General features: G+C 41.4%; 1 protein-coding gene across 2 annotated transcripts in view; it reads right to left on the reverse strand.

Annotated features, from left to right (window-relative positions):
• The window catches only part of CDH23 (cadherin related 23), a 1,628,602-nt gene that overhangs the window by 364,552 nt on the left and 1,243,079 nt on the right, over positions 1–20,971 (reverse strand). For both annotated transcript variants that reach the window (XM_082268007.1, XM_082268006.1), the window contains exons 29-32: positions 13,736–13,884; positions 13,097–13,232; positions 11,306–11,694; positions 6,405–6,506 (exon numbers count right to left, since the gene is read on the reverse strand). In XM_082268007.1, the coding sequence (XP_082124133.1) occupies positions 6,405–6,506; positions 11,306–11,694; positions 13,097–13,232; positions 13,736–13,884 (776 nt within the window). The remainder of the gene's footprint in view (positions 1–6,404; positions 6,507–11,305; positions 11,695–13,096; positions 13,233–13,735; positions 13,885–20,971) is intronic.

Below are 20,971 nucleotides of genomic sequence, written 5' to 3' on the forward strand. Positions count from 1 at the left end.
TACAAAAATGTGAAGGGTGTACTCACTTTTGTGAGCTACTGTATGTCTATGTGTCTGTGTAAATCCAGGAAGGGAACAGTCAGCAGCTTCAGCTGCCCACAGTTAAAATGGCTGCAGCCAGACTTAGTGGAGGGAGATCAGGGCAGCCATCAGAAATTTTGGGGCCCCTTACAACGCTCTAGGCCTGGGCCCCCCGGGGCCTGACCACCAACATTCCCCATGGCCCTCCCACTGGCCGTCCCACCAAATCCGCATCCCTTTTCATAATGTATCCCCAGACCCACCCAGAATTATCTGTATCCCTTTCTATAATGTATCCCCATCCCCGCCCAACATTATCCATCCCTTTCCACAATGTATCCCCCATCCCCGCCCAGAATAATCCATCCCTTTGCACCATGTATCCCCCATCCCCGCCCAGAATAATCCATCCCTTTCTGTAATGTATCCCCGTCCCCTCAAAGAATTATCCAACCCTTTCCACCCCCAAAATTATCGATCCCTTTCCACAAGGTATCCTCCATCCCCATACAGAATAATCCATCCCTTTCCACAATGTATGCCTTCCCTGTCCAGAATAATCCATCCCTTTCCATAATATATCCTCATCCCCACACAGAATTTTCCACATTCCTTTCCACAATGTATCCCCCCCCCCCCCATCCCCACCCAGAATGCTGGAGATGATGCTGGGTAGGGATAGGGATACACTGTCGAAAGAGATGGATAATTCTGGACAGGGATGGGGATACATTGTGGAGAGGGATGGATGAATCTGGCCTGGGTGGGGATGAAGATGATGGAGTTGCATTGTGGAAATGGATGAGGATGATTCTGGGTGGGGATGAGGATGATGGAGTTGCATTGTGAAAATGGATGAGGATGATTCTGGGTGGGGATGACGATGATGGAGTTGCATAGATGGATGAGGATGATTCTGGGTGGGGATGAGGATGATGGAGTTGCATTGTGAAAATGGATGAGGATGATTCTGGGTGGGGATGAGGATGATGGAGTTGCATAGATGGATGAGGATAATTCTGGGTGGGGATGAGGATGATGGAGTTGCATAGATGGATGAGGATGATTCTGGGTGGGGATGAGGATGATGGAGTTGCATAGATGGATGAGGATGATTCTGGGTGGGGATGAGGATGATGGAGTTGCATAGATGGATGAGGATGATTCTGGGTGGGGATGAAAGTTACATAGTGAAGGTGAAGGGACTCTCCACAATGTAACTCTCATCCTCATCCATTTTCACAATGCATCTCCATCATGCCAGCTTGTCTGGTGTCCGTGTCCCATCTAAGGAGTCCAATCAACAGCACAGGCAGCCAGTACAGCAGTAGCACATCGCTAACTTGGTCAGTGACTTACCCCCATGCTGCTTCCTGCAAGGGCCGGGGTCACTTCCCCTATTGACCAGCTGAACACACCCCCATGCCCGAGTGCTACTCAAATCAGATGATACCTAATTATCCTTCCAGCAGCAGGCTACGCCTCAGCAGGGAAAGAAACGAAGTGGAGCGAGCTGGTCAGGCTTACCTGCGGGGTGGGGGTGGTGTTGTCAGCGATCAGGACTGGTGAAAGGAATCACCAGGAAGTGCTCTCACCTCTTTTGCTGGCGCCGCACGGGGGGGGGGGGGGGGGGGAGATTTCTGGTGACATGTATCACCAGCAATCAGCTATCTCCCACAAACCCTGCACGCAAACCAACACAACTCCCCCGTGCCACGCGGGGGGGGGGGGGGGGGGACGTGTGAGTAGGGGACCAGGGCTGGCAGTGAAATGAATCCCGGCGGGTCAATGCTGCTGACATTTTCAAATGATGTAGGGGGTGCGGGCAGGGCCCCTTTGGTAGCTCGGGCCCCTTACAACTGTACTGCCTGTACCCCCCTGATGGCGGCCCTGAAGGAGATATATGTTAAAATATAACATACAGTATATTTTCTATTATATTTATTCTATGATATTAAATTCCTAAGAAAGCAGAAATAAATTGTTTCTAATATCCCTTGTTATGAAAATACATAAAACAAGTTTCAGAACGCAGGCCTTCACTACAGACTGATACCAATGTACACTGGAAGGACCTGGTAGCTCATTCATTTGCTAAATGATTTTTTGTTTGTGACTTTCTACTAAATATAGCATCTTTCCAGGTGCAGTTTATTGGGATTTCCTAATTGTGCTTCTTTAAAAAAAATCAGTTGCTGTGTTAAAAGCAGGAAAATTTGTCATTATTACCACATAATAAAAAAGGCAATTTTTAATTAAGTTTTAGAAAAGCCAAATCCACTGAGAGGAAGGCGAATCTGTAACATTCATTATAACTACATCCTATAGGAAGTGAAGAAGGGGTTTGGTAGGTGGCAGGAGGATTCCGCTATTGTTTAGCTATTAAATAAAGTTCAGAGTAGGATATTGTTTCTTTCAGCTTTTGTTTTTGTGTGTACCTTCTCACAATCTTTCCCAATATTTTACACGGAAGATGAAAAACACAGCCCAGAAACCTGGGAAAACATCAATGTTAGCATACATCCTAATAACTTTTTGTTATAGATAAATACTATTGTAGCACCCTCCTTGGTAGGTGCTAGGAAAAGCATATATGTGGCCCTGTGTGCTTATCAGGGGGTCTGATCAGTTAGTTAGGCTGTCATGTGTTCCCAGGTGTGGTCTGTTGAGTCTGGGGTGTCTCCCCACTGTATCCAATGAGGGCTCTTGTTGGACAGTGGAGGAAACCTGGCCAATAGCACACCAGGGCTTATATCTGTCTCAGTGGGCGGAGTTTGCTGCAATGCACCCTGGGATTGGGTATAAGCCTGAGGGGAGCATGTGACAGCGTGTCTTTGGCGGGAAGCCGAGTCCCAGGAGGAGGCTGAAGGCTGTCTCTCCTCCTGTCAGAGCAAGTGAGGGTGTACTGGGCGTTCGGCCTAGAGGACCGGAGGCTGAGCGGGGCTACAGGAAGGATCCAGAGTGCTGTGGACAGAGTGGAGCTGCTGAGCAGAAGTTTCCTGGAAAAACAGTGTTGTGAGTACTCGAAACTGCCCAGGGGTCTGCCTGAGAGAGGGGACCACTCCAGAACGTCAAGGGGATCCGGGAGCCAGCTAGCCAGTAGTGGTGGCTTAGAAAGGGGGTGCCAGTAACTAAGCCCTGAAGATTAGAGAGAGAAAGGGGGCGCCGTTGCGGGCCCTAAAGTGTTCAGCAGTGCAGCAGTATATTCAAGTAGCTACCTCAGCAAGAGTGCTTAGGGGAGATTGAAGAGGATTCTTTTAGTCAGAAAGCAGTCCAAAGTCAATTCAGCGTTAACAGGCATCCTGCCAGCATTAACCAGAGTCAAGTCAGCGTTGATAGGCATTCAGCCAGCGTCAAGTCAGCGCCAAACAGCAATATTCAAGTGTCTCCACCAAACGAGCCTAGTTTAGTTCCAGGAGTATCCCACTCATCCCTTCTCCCATCCAATTTACCAAATAAATACAAAAAAACCCCAAAGATACTGGACCGGTCATTGTCTCAGTGCTCACACTTGGAGAACATGCTTAAATGTGCTGTTGTTGCTAGCGGTAACCCAGGGGGGCCCATATCCAGCACAACGGCTGGGAATTGTGCTACACTATACAAGGCTGTCAGGGGGTCATAAGGTATTTTCTCAGGACTTTTATTTGCTGATATCAGGCAGTAGACCACAGGCAATGCTAATTTTCTTCTTGGTGATGGTCCTAAACCAAACTGACTGTGGGAACATATGTCACTGGGCCTGATAGGTGACTAATGGGCTAAGCCACAGGTGTCCAACCTTTTGACCTTCCTGGGCCACATAGGAAGAAGAGAAATTGTCTTGGTCCACACTTAAAATACACTAACAAAAAGGATGGCTGATGAGTAGTTCCTTTCTGTGGTTCTCAGTGGGTAAGTGCCATTCACTAGAATGACAGGTCGCCAGCGGCAGCACCTGTTTGTGGCTCTCTACACTGCCAACTATTACATGCGGTTATTGGGGATATATCAGTTGAACATTAGTTAGCCTTCTGTTGATTCCTCTCTACAACTAGCACTGCCTGCTGTTTCTGACTCTGATACCCCATCTGGATCATCCCACATTCCAGATACATTTTTGCCCTCCAAAATCTGCATCAGCGTTCTATTTATTCACTCAGGTAAGCGGTGCAAATTACAGGAGGTGACTAAGTTTTGGTCTTGTTCATTGCTACTGTCTATACCCGCCCAGCTTTGACCACCTGCTTATGATAAGCCAACCCCACAAATAAACCTCTGGTTTACCTCAGTTTATCGTGGCTTGACTCCAGACTGCCTGTCCACCTTCACCTTATGACCATTTTTGCCCAGGTGTTGTAACCTGCCACACGTTCTTAGACTCACCACATACTGTACAACCACACACAAAGCATTTCCAAAAAGGCGGCTATAAAAGGAAAATCAAGGTGCAGCAGTGGTTATAGAACCTCCATTTGTGCTTGTATCATACAGTTGAATTGTAACATCATTTAGCCCTCAGTTTTCAAAGTTCTGCTGAAAATCTGGGTAAAAAACAAGTGATATGCTCCAATGCTGCTGTTTGCTGTGTCCCTGTGCTCCTTCATTTAGATTAGGGGCATGCTAATGCAGGAGGTGTGTTACTGGCCAGGTCATCAGGTGAAAACAGAGGGAAAATAAGCCTTACAAAAGAAAACAAATGCAGCCACCAGATCGAATAATTGGTAAGCTGAAATATATTACAATTTTGGTTTTGCTTTAATGGTACAGTTTCCAAGTTCCAGACCACTTGGCTTTACTGGACACACTTTACATTTACAAACAAACACAAACAACTTCTTTCTGGGCCAATATAATCTCTCCTATCCAAAACACCTTCCAACACCAATATCACTCAACTGTCAAACCAGCTTTCTCTCCTCCATCGCTACTAATCAACCTCTCTTCAATATTTAACTCTCTCTGTCCTTTCTGGTATTCATCCTCCTATCTTCCCCCCATCACACAGTTGGGACCAGGTTCCCCTTACCCAGTGTATCCCTTACCTACCCCAACCTTCCCCATTCCTGCCATTCCATTTCACCCCTTTGACCAACCACTCACACCAACTACCTAACCACATAGGTAATTATTAATTCCCCCTTTCCATCTCCTATAGTTCCGCCGCTATTTCCTTATTCCTGTCCTGTAAATGCAAAAAAAAAAAAAAGAAAAATAACTGTGTCTAAGGAATTATACTTTCCTCCCTTTTTTTTTTTTAAATCAGATATGTTTTATTGAGTTTAAAATTATTCCTTTTTTCTACACATATACAAATAGAATATAAAACAAATGTCTACACAAAACAATAAATACATAAGTAAATAAAAATAAACAAAAAAATAAATAAATAAACAAACTTGTTCTGATTTGTAGCAACCATAGTTAAGGGATTTTGACATTACATCACAATCAGTAATTCAAGTAAATTCCCCACAGTAGACCCATCATAGAGCAGCAACACTATCAGCAGTGAGGGAGATCATCCATGCTAGTGTGGGCAACATACTGTATAGGGAGGACAGCCAAGAGGACCAAATAATATTCAATTTATTTCAACAGCCCTTATGCTTTTAAATGATTCTCTCTCTATCTAGCACATCTTTTACCACCATGCACCATTGGGCACAGGTTTGTGGGTTAGGAGATTGCCAGAAATCAACTTACGGGCAACTTCTAGGACAAAAATGGCCAGTCCTCCAGAAATATGTCTACTAGGGCATATTTAGGATCAGAAGTCAATTGATTTGAACAAAGTTCTGATAAAAGACTAAATATATATTTCCAGTACCGGAAAAATTTATGGCAACGCCATTAAATGTGAATTACCGCGCCCTTATACACCCTACAATCAAGGCAATTAGGTGAAGGTTGGTGACCCCAAGAAACCAATTTTTGAGGGGTATAATAGACTCTATGGAGTATAAAAGCTATGTCAGCTTTTGAGAGGTAGAGAGAGAGAGAGTAAAACTTCTGGAAGGAGCTCTACTTGTCTCACTCTACTATGTTTTTGTATATGCTATTTAGACCTCATTGGATGTCATGCCTTTTACCTCACCACACATCTATGGAATATTCCTCTATTTATTTATCTAATCTTCACTGTGAACTCTAAGCTTTGAGTGCTTTCAGACATTTGCATTGTAGTGTATTGTACTTTTCCTGATGTTTATCTTGAAAAATAAAAAAAAGTATAATGTTTTTTTCTAGGTAACATTTATAAATAATATACAAAGTGTGACAATAATCTAAAAACTTATAATATTATACTGTATACCTGCATAAAAACATTCACTTAAATTTCAAAGTGTTTTTGCATCATTAAACAGTACAATTCAGGTTTCAGAATGGTACACTAAACTTACCAAAGTAGTCTCCAGTTTGGGCCCACCATCATCTGCAACTACTGTCAGGGAGTAAAAATCTCCTCTCTCTCGATCTATCAAACCTTTCACTGTTATTGTACCCTGCAATTACATAATGATGAAATATATGAGACGGTCTGAATCCTGTTTGTATCATTGGGTATTATTGCTAGCTATAATAGCTAGTTATGATCTAAACTTGTACTGCTATCAAATGTTTTTAAATAAAGCGATCACCATAAAGAATTAACAAATTACAATAATTATCTATGACTTTTCAGCTGATACTTGGAACTCAAAACGAAAAGATTAAAAAAACAGCCCATTAAAAGATAAAATAACAGCTTTTGCTTCAATATTCAGCCGCGGTCCAGAGATGTTTCCGCTATTAAATGTCATCAGTCTGATGTTCTTAATAATACAAGTCGCTTCCTCAGAACCCAGGTTGCGCTGGTCCTGACCTGGATAGAAGAAGTAGTACAATGATGAGCTCATCTCTCTATCGCTCTGCTTATTCTTCCTATCAGCATTGTTCTTGTCAGAACATGAACTTATTAACTGGTTAACCTATTACCTATTGTGCTGCTTCTCCCTCTCACACTCCAGCCCTGTTGTACAGGGTCTGCAAGAGACTGAAACCAAGTTAAATTCAGGTACTTTAAAATAACTTTTATAACTGCCTAGAGTTCAGCTATGTACATAAAGGGCTCAATTCACAAAAATGGAGAAGTTTTTTTTCCTATGTTAATTATTTTATCTCACAATAATTACCTCTTCAAAACACTTGTAGGGGAAACCCCAAAACTCATGGGTTTCAGTAACTTTTTTTCTGTTGAAGCCAGATTGAAAATTATTTATTAGACAAACATGTAGGTAGACAGACATGTTTGGAGAGCAATTCAGTCACATTACATTCTGTTGGTTTGAAAACCATTGCTCTAGCTGGCTAGGACACCTATTACAATTTATACATTCTGAAGTGGGTGGCACCTAGCTAACTAAATTCTTTTGAAGTCCCATTTGAGTCTTTGGTGACATTCTTTGATATGCAGATGGTCATTCATAAGACTAAGATTTTCGCATGAAATGGTTGTTTAGCCTCAAAAGCCAATATTTTCCTGAATCATTTCTTTACCACCTCGAATAGTTCTTTTTCTGCTCGTCTAAAAAAGCAAGCAGTATCTTAAGCAGTAATGACCCTTACAATAATTCTCATCTATTAAATTTTACTCTTAAATGATCACAAAGATAGGTAATATAACATGCATTCAGTAAATGTAACCTTTAACCTTCTAAATTTAATTTTATACAAGTATAATTGTGGAGAGAACTCAAAGTTTTACATATAAGTAATCAACCCAAAAAGAGAAATAAAAAGAGGAATAGAAAAGAGGTATCAAAAAGCGGGTGATCTAGGGTGACTCATTAGTAAAAAACATAACTAACAAGTTATTGTTAGTATATGATTATGAATAATTGTATAGCTTGTTAGTTATGATTAATTACCAATGAGCCATCCTAGACCACCTGCCTTTTGCTACCTCTTTTCTATTTTTCTCTTAGGTTTGATGACTCACGGGTAAAACTTTGAGTCCCTTCCACAATTATACTTATATACAATTAAATTTAACCTTTAGCGAATTGAACAAGTTAAATGTAAACAATACAATTAGCAAAAAAGGCCCAGCATAGAAGATATGACGCAATTATCTTTAGTGACTCGAGCCTAAAGAATGATACTCAGTTTATCACCACCAATATAGAGCAATTTAAAGATGTGCCAAAACTAGAATGTGTCCTGTTCTCACTAGGCAACTTGCTGCCAGTTGAGTCTAAGAAAGTATTCAGTTGTTTAAGGTTTTACTCCAAGCTTAAAGAGGAAGTAAACCCTCCTCTACAACTTGTACCTATAGGCAAGCCTATGATAAGGCTTACCTATAGGTACTGTAAATATCTCCTAAACATGTACCGTTTAGGAGATATTTACCTTACATGTCGCCAGTGACGTCACTGGCGCATGCGCTCTGAAGGAACGGCCGATCGTGCCGTTCCTTCAGAGCCCCGTGCCGTGACTGTCGGCTCCCGCGCGCGTGCGCGGGAGTGACGTCACCGCGGCTCCGGCCAATCAGATGGCCGGATGCCGCGATCCCGGAAGACGGGCGACTAGACATGTCGCCCGTCATAGAGGTGAGTGAGCGGCACGGCGGGGGCTCGTTCTGAGGTAAGTATTGCATAATGAGCTAATATGCGATGCATACTAGCTCATTATGTCTTTCTTTTGCAGGGTGTAAGAAAAAAAAAAAATAATTATACGAGTTTACAACCTCTTTAAGTCTTTTACTGTGGAGCTCAGAATACTGAAAAGTTTTGTCTAAGACTTAAAAAAACGCTTCAATGTTATGAGCCCTATTTAGTAGTACAATGACCCGTTTGTCCCAGATTCTAAAAAAAATAAAGAAAAAAAACTAGAAAGAAAATCACTGTAATATTTGAAAATAATTAAAACATACTTCATTTTTAATACTTGTCCCACCTTATAACCAATGTGCCGATCACCTAACTGTAACTATATATCATTAATTTGACGTTAAATACCGGGGTTATGGCAGCAGCTAGCCCCCATAACCCATATCAATTTTTTCTTTGGCAGACAGCTTTCCGATAAAAGTTGTTCCAGTGGCAGATTCACTGTGAGCTCACTTTAAAGGCGGCGGGATGCATTTGAGCAATCGGTACGCCTCTTCCTGGATGCGTCTGAGCTTACCGGAGCCATCGTTACGCCTAGAACCGATCCGATGTGGCCGATGGCTAGGCAGCAAATTGAGCGAGGACAAGATAGCCCCCACGCGGCTCTATGCCCTTGGAGGACCGGAGTGGCGTCACTTCCTGTTCTCAGGCTTATAGAGATGTTTTTTTTTTTAAGTCTAATTGTCTTTTTTTTTTTCCTGTTAAGCATAAATTATAGATCTGGGGTATTTTTGGCCCCAGATCTCCCTATAAAGTGGACCTGTAATCCTTTTTTCTATTACAAGGGATGTTTACATGCTTGCGCACACGGGCGAATGTAAACTTAAGTCACGCCGCATATGTAAACACTGTTCAAACCACACATGTGAGGTATGGCCTGGCTGCAATTGTTAGAGTGAGAGCAATAATTCAAGCACAGGACCTTCTCTGTAACTCTAAACAGGTAACCTGTAAAAAAATGTAAACTGTCGTCTATGGAGATTTTCGAGAACTGTAGTTTGTCACCATTCCATAAGCGTGCACAATTTTAAAGCATGACATGTTAGGTATTGATTTACTCGGCGTAATCTTTCACATTATATATAAAAAAAAAAAAATGGGTTAACGTTACTGTTTTTTTTTTTATTATTATTTAAATTGTATTTTTTTTTTTTTTTTTTTTAAATGCATTTGAAAGACCACTGTGCAAATACAGTGTGACATAAAATTTTGCAGCAACAGTCATTTTATTCTATTCTCCAGGGTCTCTACTAAAAACTATATATATACTGTTTGGCGGTTCTAAGTAATTTTGTAGCATAAAATACTGATTTTTACTTGTAAACAACAAATGTCAGAAAAAGGCTTGGTCAGCAAATGGTTAAAAGTTACCAAGTTTTTGGCTTAAATATATTTTTTAAGTGCACAATGTCTGTAAACTGATTGGATTATCTTGCCTTTATCACAATGGGGGTTATTTACTAAAACTGGAGAGTGCAAAATCCGGTGCATAGAAACCAATCAGCTTCCAGATTTTATTGCCAAAGCTTAATTGAACAAGCGGATTGGCTATCATGAACAGCTTCACCAGATTCTGAGCACTCCAGTTTTAGTAAATCAACCCTACTTTGTTCCCTGTTTTTAAACACATTCCAAAAGGGGTTAATCCAAGTCTATTGATTAAGTCCTCTTTCACACGGCCGCTCCGGTGTTTGGCTCCGCTGCGGGACTTTTTTTTTTTTTCACGGAGCGGATGACATTTGTGTCATCCGCTCCGTATGTCCGCATATCATCCCATCCATTTGCGGATGATATGCGGACATAATGTAAGTCTATGGGCATTGTGGATGTCAGCGGATGACACCGCTGACATCCGATTTTCCTTCCTTTCCATTTTTTGAACGGAGGAAAAATAGGGTTCTGTTCCGTTCCAAAAAACGGAACAGAACTGAAAGGAAGAAAATCGGATGTCAGCGGATGGTATTCCGCTGACATCCGCAATGCCATTGACTTACATTATGTCCGTAAATCATCCGCAAAAAAATAGGATGATTTGCGGACATACGGAGCGCCCGTGTGAAAGGGCCCTAAAGCTAAAGGTTATCTTCACCATACTCCTTGAGGAGCAGAGTCTGGTTGACATTTCCATCAGCTCTAGTAAATAAACTTCAATTGCTAGTGGTGTTTGACTAAAGCTGGCCATAGATGTATTGCGTCTCCGCCACTTTAGAAGGGTCCACCCAAAATTCAATCCATCTATGGGAAGGTTGGTTGCACTGAAGTCGATCCATCAATCAACTTCCGTACAACCAGCCTGTCAGAGGTTTTGCATGTAATTATTGCAATGTGGGTCTCCTGGTGATAAAATCAGATCAGATAAGATGTCAGACATTTGTGAGACATATTACAAAATACATAAACCCTAATGGAAGGGAAAGCACAAAACACGTTGGTTCTATTATTCCACTGATTATCTAATTTAAAAACATTTTGGACTGGTAACTGCGAGTTCATGTATTCATGGTATAAAAAAAGAAAAACTGTAACTAAGTAAAAGTACATTTAAGTATAATAAAATCAACTACACACATAGAATCTGCATTTTCAAAAACCTTAATTCAAACGTTCTCCTTACATATATTGCAGATGTAACTATTAATCAAATGTCTACTTACTGTGATTTTATCAATCTTGAAGAGAGCCAGAGCCTGGGCATTTGTGTTCTGATCAAAGCGGTATGTCAGCTGGTTCAAGTTATCAATAGACTGTGCTTGTACCCTAAGTACTTCTGTGCCTGTAGCAATGTTTTCTAATAACACAGCCTCATAGGTGGAGTTGGAGAACTGAACAACTTCATCTGGTTCATTCATCAGTGTGATATATACAGTGCAATAACCCCTGTTGTATGGAGGAGCCTGGTCTGTGGCTGACACATTCATAGTGTAGCTGATTTTTGTCTCATAATCCAGGTAATCAATTGTGGTTAGAAGGCCTGTGCTTCCATCAATCTCAAACTTTCCATCTGAGCCCGCCAGCAGCTTATAGACCACAATCCCACCATCACCTGCAACATAGTATAAAGGAATTACTATTACTCCATATATATATATAAACAAAAAATGACATGTGAATATTTCATCATATTCAAAATTAGTTGACAATACATAATTAATTTTCCCTTATCGGCATTGTTACTGGACCAGAAGGATTTGCCCCCTTAATGACCAGGCCATTTTTTGTGATTTGGCACTGCGTTATTTTAACTGACAATTGCGCGGTCGTACAACACTGTACCGAAATAAAATTTACCTCCTTTGTTTTCCCATAAACATGGCTTTCTTTTGGTGGTATTTGATCACCTCTACGGTTTTTTGATTATGTGCTACAAGCAAAAAAAGAGCGACAATTTTGAAAAAAAAAAAAAGCAGTATTTTTCACTTTCTGCTATATAACATTCCCAATAAAGAAAACATTTAAAAATCTATTTTTTTTTGTCATTTTTGGCCAGTTTGTATTTTGCCACATATTTTTGGTAAAAAAAATCCCAATAAGTGTATTTTGATTTTGGTTTTGGTTTGCGCAAAAGTTATCACATCTACAAACTAGGGGAAAGATTTATGTCATATTTATTTATTTTTACTAGTAATGGCAGCGATCAGTGATTTTTAGCGGGACTGCCACATTGCGGCAGACAGATCGGACCCCTAACTGACATTTTTAACACTTTTTTAAATATGCACTGTTACTGTAATAATGACACTGGCAGAGAAGAGGTTACCACCAGGGGCGATCAAAGGATTAAATGTGTACCTAGGGGGTGATTCTAACTGTGTGGTGCCAGACTTGTTGGATGGAAACAAGGCTCTTTTGTTCCATAATAACAGGAATGGCTGCTTTGCTCCAAAATAACAGGAACACAGGAGCCCTGTTTCAATCAGTAAAAGATGAGCAGTTTGCCGTGTTTACAACGGCACGCCGCCTTCTGTCATTCCCTGCACCGTTAGCCGGGTTCCCGGTGGCCATCGCGGTCGCCGGACCCGTTGCTTAACTGCAGGGCTAAAGAGCGGGCGCGCACGCACACCCGAGACCCGCTTCCGCGAGCCGAGGTAACCATACGTCGGTTTGCGCAGGAGAGCCAGCCTGCCGCAGTATATCTGCGGCGGGTGGTCTTTAAGTGGTTAACCTTAACCTGACAATGCAAATGCAGTGCACCTTCAAGCTGCATTTGCCCTTTTTTACAAGCCTAAAGCCAGTTGTTACAGATAATACTCATGGGATCAAGAAAAATGTGAACATTCCGAAGTAACTAAATTGTACATAGGAAAAACAATTTAGGCAAAGATTATGATTTAAAAAGTTAACTGTTTTACTGCTCAGTGTGAATGTTATCACAATGGTGGAGATACATTTTAAATCTGCATTTGCTGTAGAAGATAATTCAAACTCTATATTATTTTCTCCATTACCCGTGTCTCTATCAGTAGCTCTGACCACTGTAACGGAAGTCCCAATCCCAACAGTTTCACGTAGGCCCAATCGGCTGTACTGCTGTTGTGTGAAGACTGGCGCTTCGTCATTAACATCGTCAACATACACAATCACCTGGTAAATAAACAACAGTTATAATTATTTTACTGTCAACAGGTTCCTGAACTGTAGTAACAAAATACATAAGGTAACCCACGGACATAATGAAAGTTGATCTCCAAATTAATATCAGATTGGAAATTATTCATAGGCCATGCCTACTGTACACATCTCAGTGGATACTCCCTGGCCTACTGATGCCAAGGCAAAATGATTGGTCATCCAAAACACATTTTCCTGGGCAATTGATGTTGTTACCCCAAGTCAACACCATTCTACTCCCATTCCTATTCTCCTCATGTTGGGTTGTGAGATTTTTGGTCCTTTAGAAAGTGATATATCTCTAGACAGTCAGAGAATAGACACACCTTATGTAATTTCCACAAAGGCTGGAATTCTGTTAAGTGACCCCACATTGTAAGAAAATAGAAGATGTGGTTGTTGGCAGGTGATTTACTTGGCTCCTAGAATTAAGAAAACATTTTCCGATCTGTGCACATATATATCACCTATCTTACCCTCACAGAACTTCTCATAGGACCTTGATCACTGTTATATGCCTCCACCACTAACACATGAGAAGAGTTTGTCTCTCTGTCCAGAGCCTTGGAGCCTCGCACAAGTAGCCCTGTACTAACATCAATTCGAAAATGATTGAAGTTATTTCCTGCAAAAAAAACCACAGAGAATACATGACATAGTTCAAATGCTCTTAGTTTTACTTTCACAATACTATTATGTACACTAGGTATTTTATTTTCCAAGCAAGTGTACAGGGATGCAGTGGTTAGCTGCCCACAGTACAATGATTAGCTGCCTACAGTTTACATAAGACAAGCCACTCACACTTTGATGTTTCTGAAGCTGTTTACCAGCATACTGCAACCTGTACTGTATACATACTGTCAATGTATTTCTGACTGAGAAAATGTAGCTAATTAAATCACTAGATAAACACAGATCATTGCGTATTCATACTCTAACTACTTAAAACAAATCTAGGAATAGGTTCATAAAGGAACCTTTAAATATGCATTCATACTCTAAAAGTAATTTTTAATTTGGTCATTGCAATGAGCTTGGATCTACTTTTATACCAAAGTGGAACATGCCAGCAGAAAAAAAAAAATACAATGGGAGGTTTAATGGTCATGCATACTGGGCTTATGAATAGCTGTGTGCCTTTGTAGCGGCCGTTTTTGTTCATGCTCAGCCATTACATTTTATTTGCTATTTTCTTCTCTGTGCTAAAACCAGAGATCCAGCAACTCTGAACCTGATCCCCCCCCCCCCCCAAAAGAACATAGCTATAGTTTCAAGAGGCCTTGAGAGAACAAGAGGCTGGGGCTTCAAAAGAATTTGTTATCTCCACTGAGGCTGGAGATCTGGCAGTGTCTGCTAGCAATCGTCTCCTACAGCTTATCACTTTCCTGAAGGGACTGGAAGTGACCTATCGTAAAACTTTAACAAAATCCTTCAGTTCTGTCACCTGTGGTTTGCAGGGCCATTACATCCATTAAAAATACATAGAGTGCAATAAAATGTCCACCAAGAACTAATGGGGATCGTAAAAGTTATTCAGTGCTGAGAGGCGACCCTTCAGAGACCTCCAATTTAACAAAATCCACACACCATTCATAAAATCAGACAGGAACACGGCTCAATAATATTATGCATCTATGTAAATGGGGAAAATCATGAACAAATCAAGGTCATACAGTACATGACTAAGCTAGAGTATATAGAAGGGGAGATAGCAATCTCCTATCTCCTGGGTGACAGGCTTATCTGAGATACTGGACACAAAACTGAATGTTAAACAATAATCTACCATTTTCCAGAATGAAACTTCAACATATTGAAAGATAATAATAATAGCATAAAACTGAGTGTATGGGAGGGCCATGATACAGTCATAAACACAATGGCCACTCCTCAGCCGCGTAATTGGTTAGATGGTTTCTGACAACACCCCCGAGCTATCAGAGAAAAAGGAGGCTGCTGCTGAAGTTGGCTTCTCTTATTAACATCAAACCAATGAATACCAAACAGGATGGGTGAGAGCCACTGTTTTTAGTTATTCGCTGGGCTCTGCTGAAACCAGGACATTGCAAGTATTCTTCCCTTTCAAGTCTTTTTTTTCTCTGTTGTTTGTCTCTATTTCTTTAACACCATTTTTCTGTAAATATTTGAATTGCATCATTTTGAAATTTTCATTATTAAACCCTATTTTGAAAAGTGTTAAAACTGTCTCTAAAGCTTTTAATGCAAACTAAAAGAATCCCTGTCTCTGGAAGGGTGCTACTGTTGTATAAATCTCTGAATATAAATCTCTGAATATACCGGTCTGTGATGACAGTGTGTGTTACAGAGGTTTATTCTAAAATTGTAGTTGTTGTTGCTAAGATTTTGAATTTCCTCCTCCTCTGTAAAAAGGATGGTGGTGGCAGTTTAACCACTTCTGGACCGAAAAGGTTTTACCGCCTTAAAAAGGTTGTAAACCCCCCTTAATGATGTTTGCCTATAGGTAAGCCTATAATAAGGCTTACCTATAGGTACTTTAAATATCTCCTAAACTTGCACCGTTTAGGAGATATTTACATTGCATGCAGCCGATGACGTCATTGGCGCATGCGCTCTGAAGGAACGGCCACCCGTGCCGTTCCTTCAGAGCCCTGTGCCGTGAACGGCGGCTCCCATGCGCATGGGCGGGAGTGCTGTCAACGCACCTCTGGCCAATCAAATGACCGGAGGACGCGAACCAGAAAGAAGGACGGCCGAAAATGTCTGCCGTGTTACGGTGAGAGGGCGGCACTGCAGGGGCTTCGTTCTAAGGTAAGTATTTCATAATGGGCTAGTATGAGATGCATACTAGCTCATTATGCCTTTGTCTTTAAGTGCTAAAAGCGGTACATTGTTTTGCATGGAAATATGTTGTTTTATATTTTAGGCCTGTAATTCTTAAGAATAACCCACTTAAATCTGTCCAAACAAGAGTCTAATAGACATCCCGGGTACGATAATGTTTGAAACACAAAACCATAAATTATAATATAATAATAATACATTTTATTCAATAATATAATCAAACCAAAAACACTGAAATATGTACAAACAAGGGATGCAATATTAATAAAGGTTTAGTAAACAACTTGGGTATGAAATATTTTGAAACATGGGACTGCACAAAGTCCGACATCACAATCAGGACAATAGAATCTGGTTTATTTTCTTATTTTCCTTCCACTGTCATCTCTCCCCGAGCAACAAACCACGCACATCCTTGTAGGTGCTGACTTTTTCTCAGTTGGGGGATGTAGTCCATGAAGTGACGACCAGTCAATCGTTCCGTGTTGATGCCGCCAACAGCACGACATCCAGATCTGTTTACAGCCATTCATGGTGTTTGGTGACTCAGAGATTTGTTCGGCAACTTTCCAAATAAAGTCCGCATGAATCACAGGCTTGCCACTCTTTTTTTTTGAGCAGAATGTAGGCATTCCACAAGCGTTGCTCAAGAAGATGTCTAAAGATCTTCTTATAGTATTTTTTTGCTGTTTCCTCATAGCTGGGTAGAATGTCATTGATTGGTCAGCTCTGTTGACACCTCCAATGGTGTTGTTGTAGTCTATCACTACTTGTGGCATCATAACTTCTTTCCCACCTTTTGTGCGTACCATAACAGTGGAGGTGTTATGCACTGTACTCATTAGGCACACATCTTTCTTGTCCATCCATCGCAGTGCCATCATTTTGCCTTTCTGCCAGGCAACCATTTCTCCTGTTTTGAGCTTCTTTTTGCCAAACATTGGTGGCATGTCGCAACGGTTAGCCCTTACAATTCCATAGGCATCCATTTTGTTGTGCAGTAGAACCTCATAAAGTTCAGGAAATGTATAAAAGGTGTCGGTTGTTATACAATAGCCCTGATTTAGCAATGGCTCAATTAGTGAAAGGACAGAAGATGTTGCCATTCCATAATTACTGTATTTTTCATCAAAATGTGTCCCTTTTCCAGTGTATATCACTGAATTCCAAATGTAGACAGTTGACGATTCGCATAGCATGTAGGATTTTACGCCAAATCGTGCCCTCTTTGATGCAATGTATTGCACCCAGCTAAGCCTTCCCTTGTTGTTCCCTTAGACTTTCATCTATGCTGATGTCTTTTTATGGCACATAGCTCCGTTGGAAATTCTGAAGAATCATTTGATATATTTCCCAAATTTTTTTTAGTTTTAGTGCAGGATGAGTAGTTTAATCAAATTCTTCATTATTTTCAAAGTGGAGATATTTCATTATGAGGGAAAATCTGTATTAATTTCTGACATGACCATGCCGAAGAATGGAGTGGCAAGTAATGTATTGATTGTCCAAAACCACTTCTGCAGGGGTTTCCCCACCACTTCCTGAAGAATTATTAGGCCCAGAAATTTCCAAAGGTTATCTTTGGTCAGTGGTTCCCAATTTCTGCATCTTGCAAACCTCAGATGCGTAGCTCATTGTTGCTCTTTGTACCGGTTGGTCTTGGTAACTATTTTTTCAATAACCTCACCGGTCAAAAGTAATTGTAGGTATGCCAAGGGGTTGTCATGGTCATCGTCAACTTTCATACCAGGTGCTCCTGTAAATGGGAATCTTGGGGGAGCTGTCTGATCCGTACCGCAGTCAATAGAGCACCAAGTCCGCACATCGTTGAGCTCAATCGCAGAATCGTCGCTGTCGCCACTTTCCGTACCTGATGATGAATTTTCCCACGAATTGCTATCACTCAGTCCTTCAAGTAACTCTGCATTTGCTGTCGCTGTTTTCCACTTCATCTAAAAGCGCTTTTGAGCAAAAAGAACGCTTTTTGGACGCCATGGTCGTTCTCATTTTTCCAGGCACAAAGAACTGGAAAAGCACAGGCAGGGCACTGGAAAAAGTCACAAGGTGCAATCCTGAGGTGAAATGGCATGATACAGTGTAATCCGTTAGGATAACAACTTTGCATCATGTCATTTGCTTTATTAACTTTTTTGAAATTGCTGCCGGTTCCACCCTCCTGCGTTGCAATGCTCACAAGGAAGGGTACCGGAAGACAGGTGCCGGCATCTGCCGAGCACACAGCGGGAGGACAGCGGGAGGATGGCTGGAGGATGGCTGGGGAGGACGGCGGGGGATCGCAGGGGGAGGTGAGTTTGATTGTGGGGTAATCTTGAGTGTGGCTTGGGGTTACCGCTTTTGGCACTCTATATTATCCCGAGCCACACTTGGGAATACCGCTAGGGAGGTTACTGACCAGGCCATTTTTTGCGATTCGGCACTGCATTACTTTAACAGACAATTGCGCGGCCGTGCGCCGCTGTAGTCTAATAAAATTTATGTTATTTTTTCCCCACAAATAGAGATTTCTTTTCGTGGTATTTGATCACCTGTGTGATTTTATTTTTTTGCGCTATAAACAAAAAAAAAAACTGTTGCTAACTGCTGCTAATAGCTGGCACAAAAATGCTATTATGAGTTGTTTTTCATCCAGCGGTTTTCTGGCATTTTTTTATCTTATAGTGTGCATGGAGCTTGATACCATGAAGTTGTACAATTCTTCTTATAATACCACTAGCTGCTGCCTGGTAATAGCTGTCAAACTGGTTATTTGAGGTCTCTGATTAGGAAAGCTGAAAATAGAGCCATGTGTGGTCGAGATAAGATACAAATTCATCAGAAAAAGTGTCAGTTTATGAGATGCAGAAGTTTTCTATGTATTTCATGGTAAGAAAAAAAAATACCACATTCACACCGATGTGATATTTATATTTTTGAAGATTTTGTGAGATAATTAGCTTGAATTAAAGTAAGGAACGCACATGCAGGGATGTAGTATTTTTTTCAAAGTTGCTTTCTTGTATTTTTATGATCTGTTAGAGAGATTTATCAGCTTAGCTGTGTGCTGCCTACAGTACCTAGTTTTCTGTAAACATGGGGTGTATTATCTTGGTCGCATTCTGTATTCAGCTTGCTCCAGCAGGGTGTGCTAGAGAAAACTTTTTTTTTTTATACAAACTTTTATTGAAACAAATCATGGTGGTACAATAGAAATTGACATTATATAAACAGTAGTAAGTGCAAGGACTATTCTCGCATGATACCCAGAAATGAAAAAAATCCTCCTACATACGTTGTATCTGTCTATTTACAGTCTTCTCTTCTTTACATCTGTTCAAAGTGCTGATTTTTTAAGCTTGTCTGAGAATTCAGAAAAAAAGGGGGTGGAAAACTAAAGTTACACTCTGCAGAGCTCAGTGAGGAAATGTCTGAGAGCTGATTGGAGGGAAGAGACACATCCCTCCACAAAGCACACAGGAATAGAGCTGAGGCTGTCAAACTGCTAAAGGTCCTATCCGTCACCTTTTTTCTCTTGTTATCAGGAAAAATTGCCAGAAGTGATTTGTGCTGAGAGCAGATGAACAAAACAGCAGACAGAAATGACACGTATTGCTTTTTTTTTTTTAGATAAGTACACACTACATAGGAATGTGCTTTGTTCATATTTCATGTCTGAAGTTTACAACCACTTTAGGGATGTTTAATACCTGGCCAATCAACAAGCTAGATAAATTATCTGAGGCACTTTCTAGCACATCTTCCCTTAGAGGTTTTTACTTTGAGTAACATGTGGCATCTGAGTATCAGTGACCTTGAGTATCAGTGACATCTGCAATATCCTTAGGGCCTAGAGATATGGGAAACTGCAAGGATCTCCCCTCCTTGGAGGAACCCTTGAAGATATTGGTTGCCAAGGAATTCTACGTTTGAACCTAGAGCAAGAGATCTGTGATCAAACTAATATTGGGTGAAAAGTTAGAGAAGGGAGGTCCAAGGTGGGGCTGCAGTATGCTATGCTTTGTGTTTAATAAAGTTGGATGTGATTTAATGTCATTATTGTACAACTTCCTGCTTTCCTATTGAGTTCGTAAAGTGTGGTTTTGCTCCATTTGGCATTTCCAGGAGCAAGGGATTTTCATATTTCATAGGCTTGGAGTGGTGATCCTTTTACATGTCCATTCTAGAAAAGGGTACTGACACTCTATAGCATGGGTGCTCAACCGGTGGCCCTCCAGCTGCCAAACTACAAATCCCATCATGCCTCTGTCTTTGGGAGTCATACTTGTAACTATCAGCCTTGCAATGCCTCATGGGACTTGTAGTTTCGCAACAGCTGGAGGGCCCCAGGTTGAACACCCATGCTCTATAGAATCCTGGATGTATTTCATCCAAATCAAACGGCCAATACTAGTGGTGCACCGAAATTTTCAGAAACCGAAATTTTCGGCCGAAAATGGGCTTATTCCATTTCGTCCGAAAATGGGTTAAAAATGCCGATATTAAAGATGGCCACCGTGGGCGCAGCGAAGGTTTCAAAAGACCCGCCTCTGGGCGGGCTGGCGAGCGGCCGCCAATAACACACCGGGCGGGCTGCTAATAGCTGTAACTAAGTGAGTGCTTCACTTCTCTATCAGGCGGGTATCTCCGCTGACAGGGAAGTGAAGGGCTCACATAGTTATAGCTATTAGCGGCCGCTCGCCCGCTCGGTGTGTTAGTTCATTCATGCTCATCGTAGTAGTAGTGACATCACCGGGAGGCGGGCCTCCGGCCAGAGGCGGGTCTTTTGTAAGGAAGGACACAGGAGGAGCTGAGTGACAGTAAGGAGATTGCATCCTTACGGATGGGGAGGGACGCTGAGGCAGGGGGGGACGCTGATGCGGGGGGGGGGG

This window comes from Pelophylax lessonae (assembly GCF_965119305.1).
Source record: "Pelophylax lessonae genome assembly, chromosome: 9".
Classification (NCBI taxonomy): domain Eukaryota; kingdom Metazoa; phylum Chordata; class Amphibia; order Anura; family Ranidae; genus Pelophylax; species Pelophylax lessonae.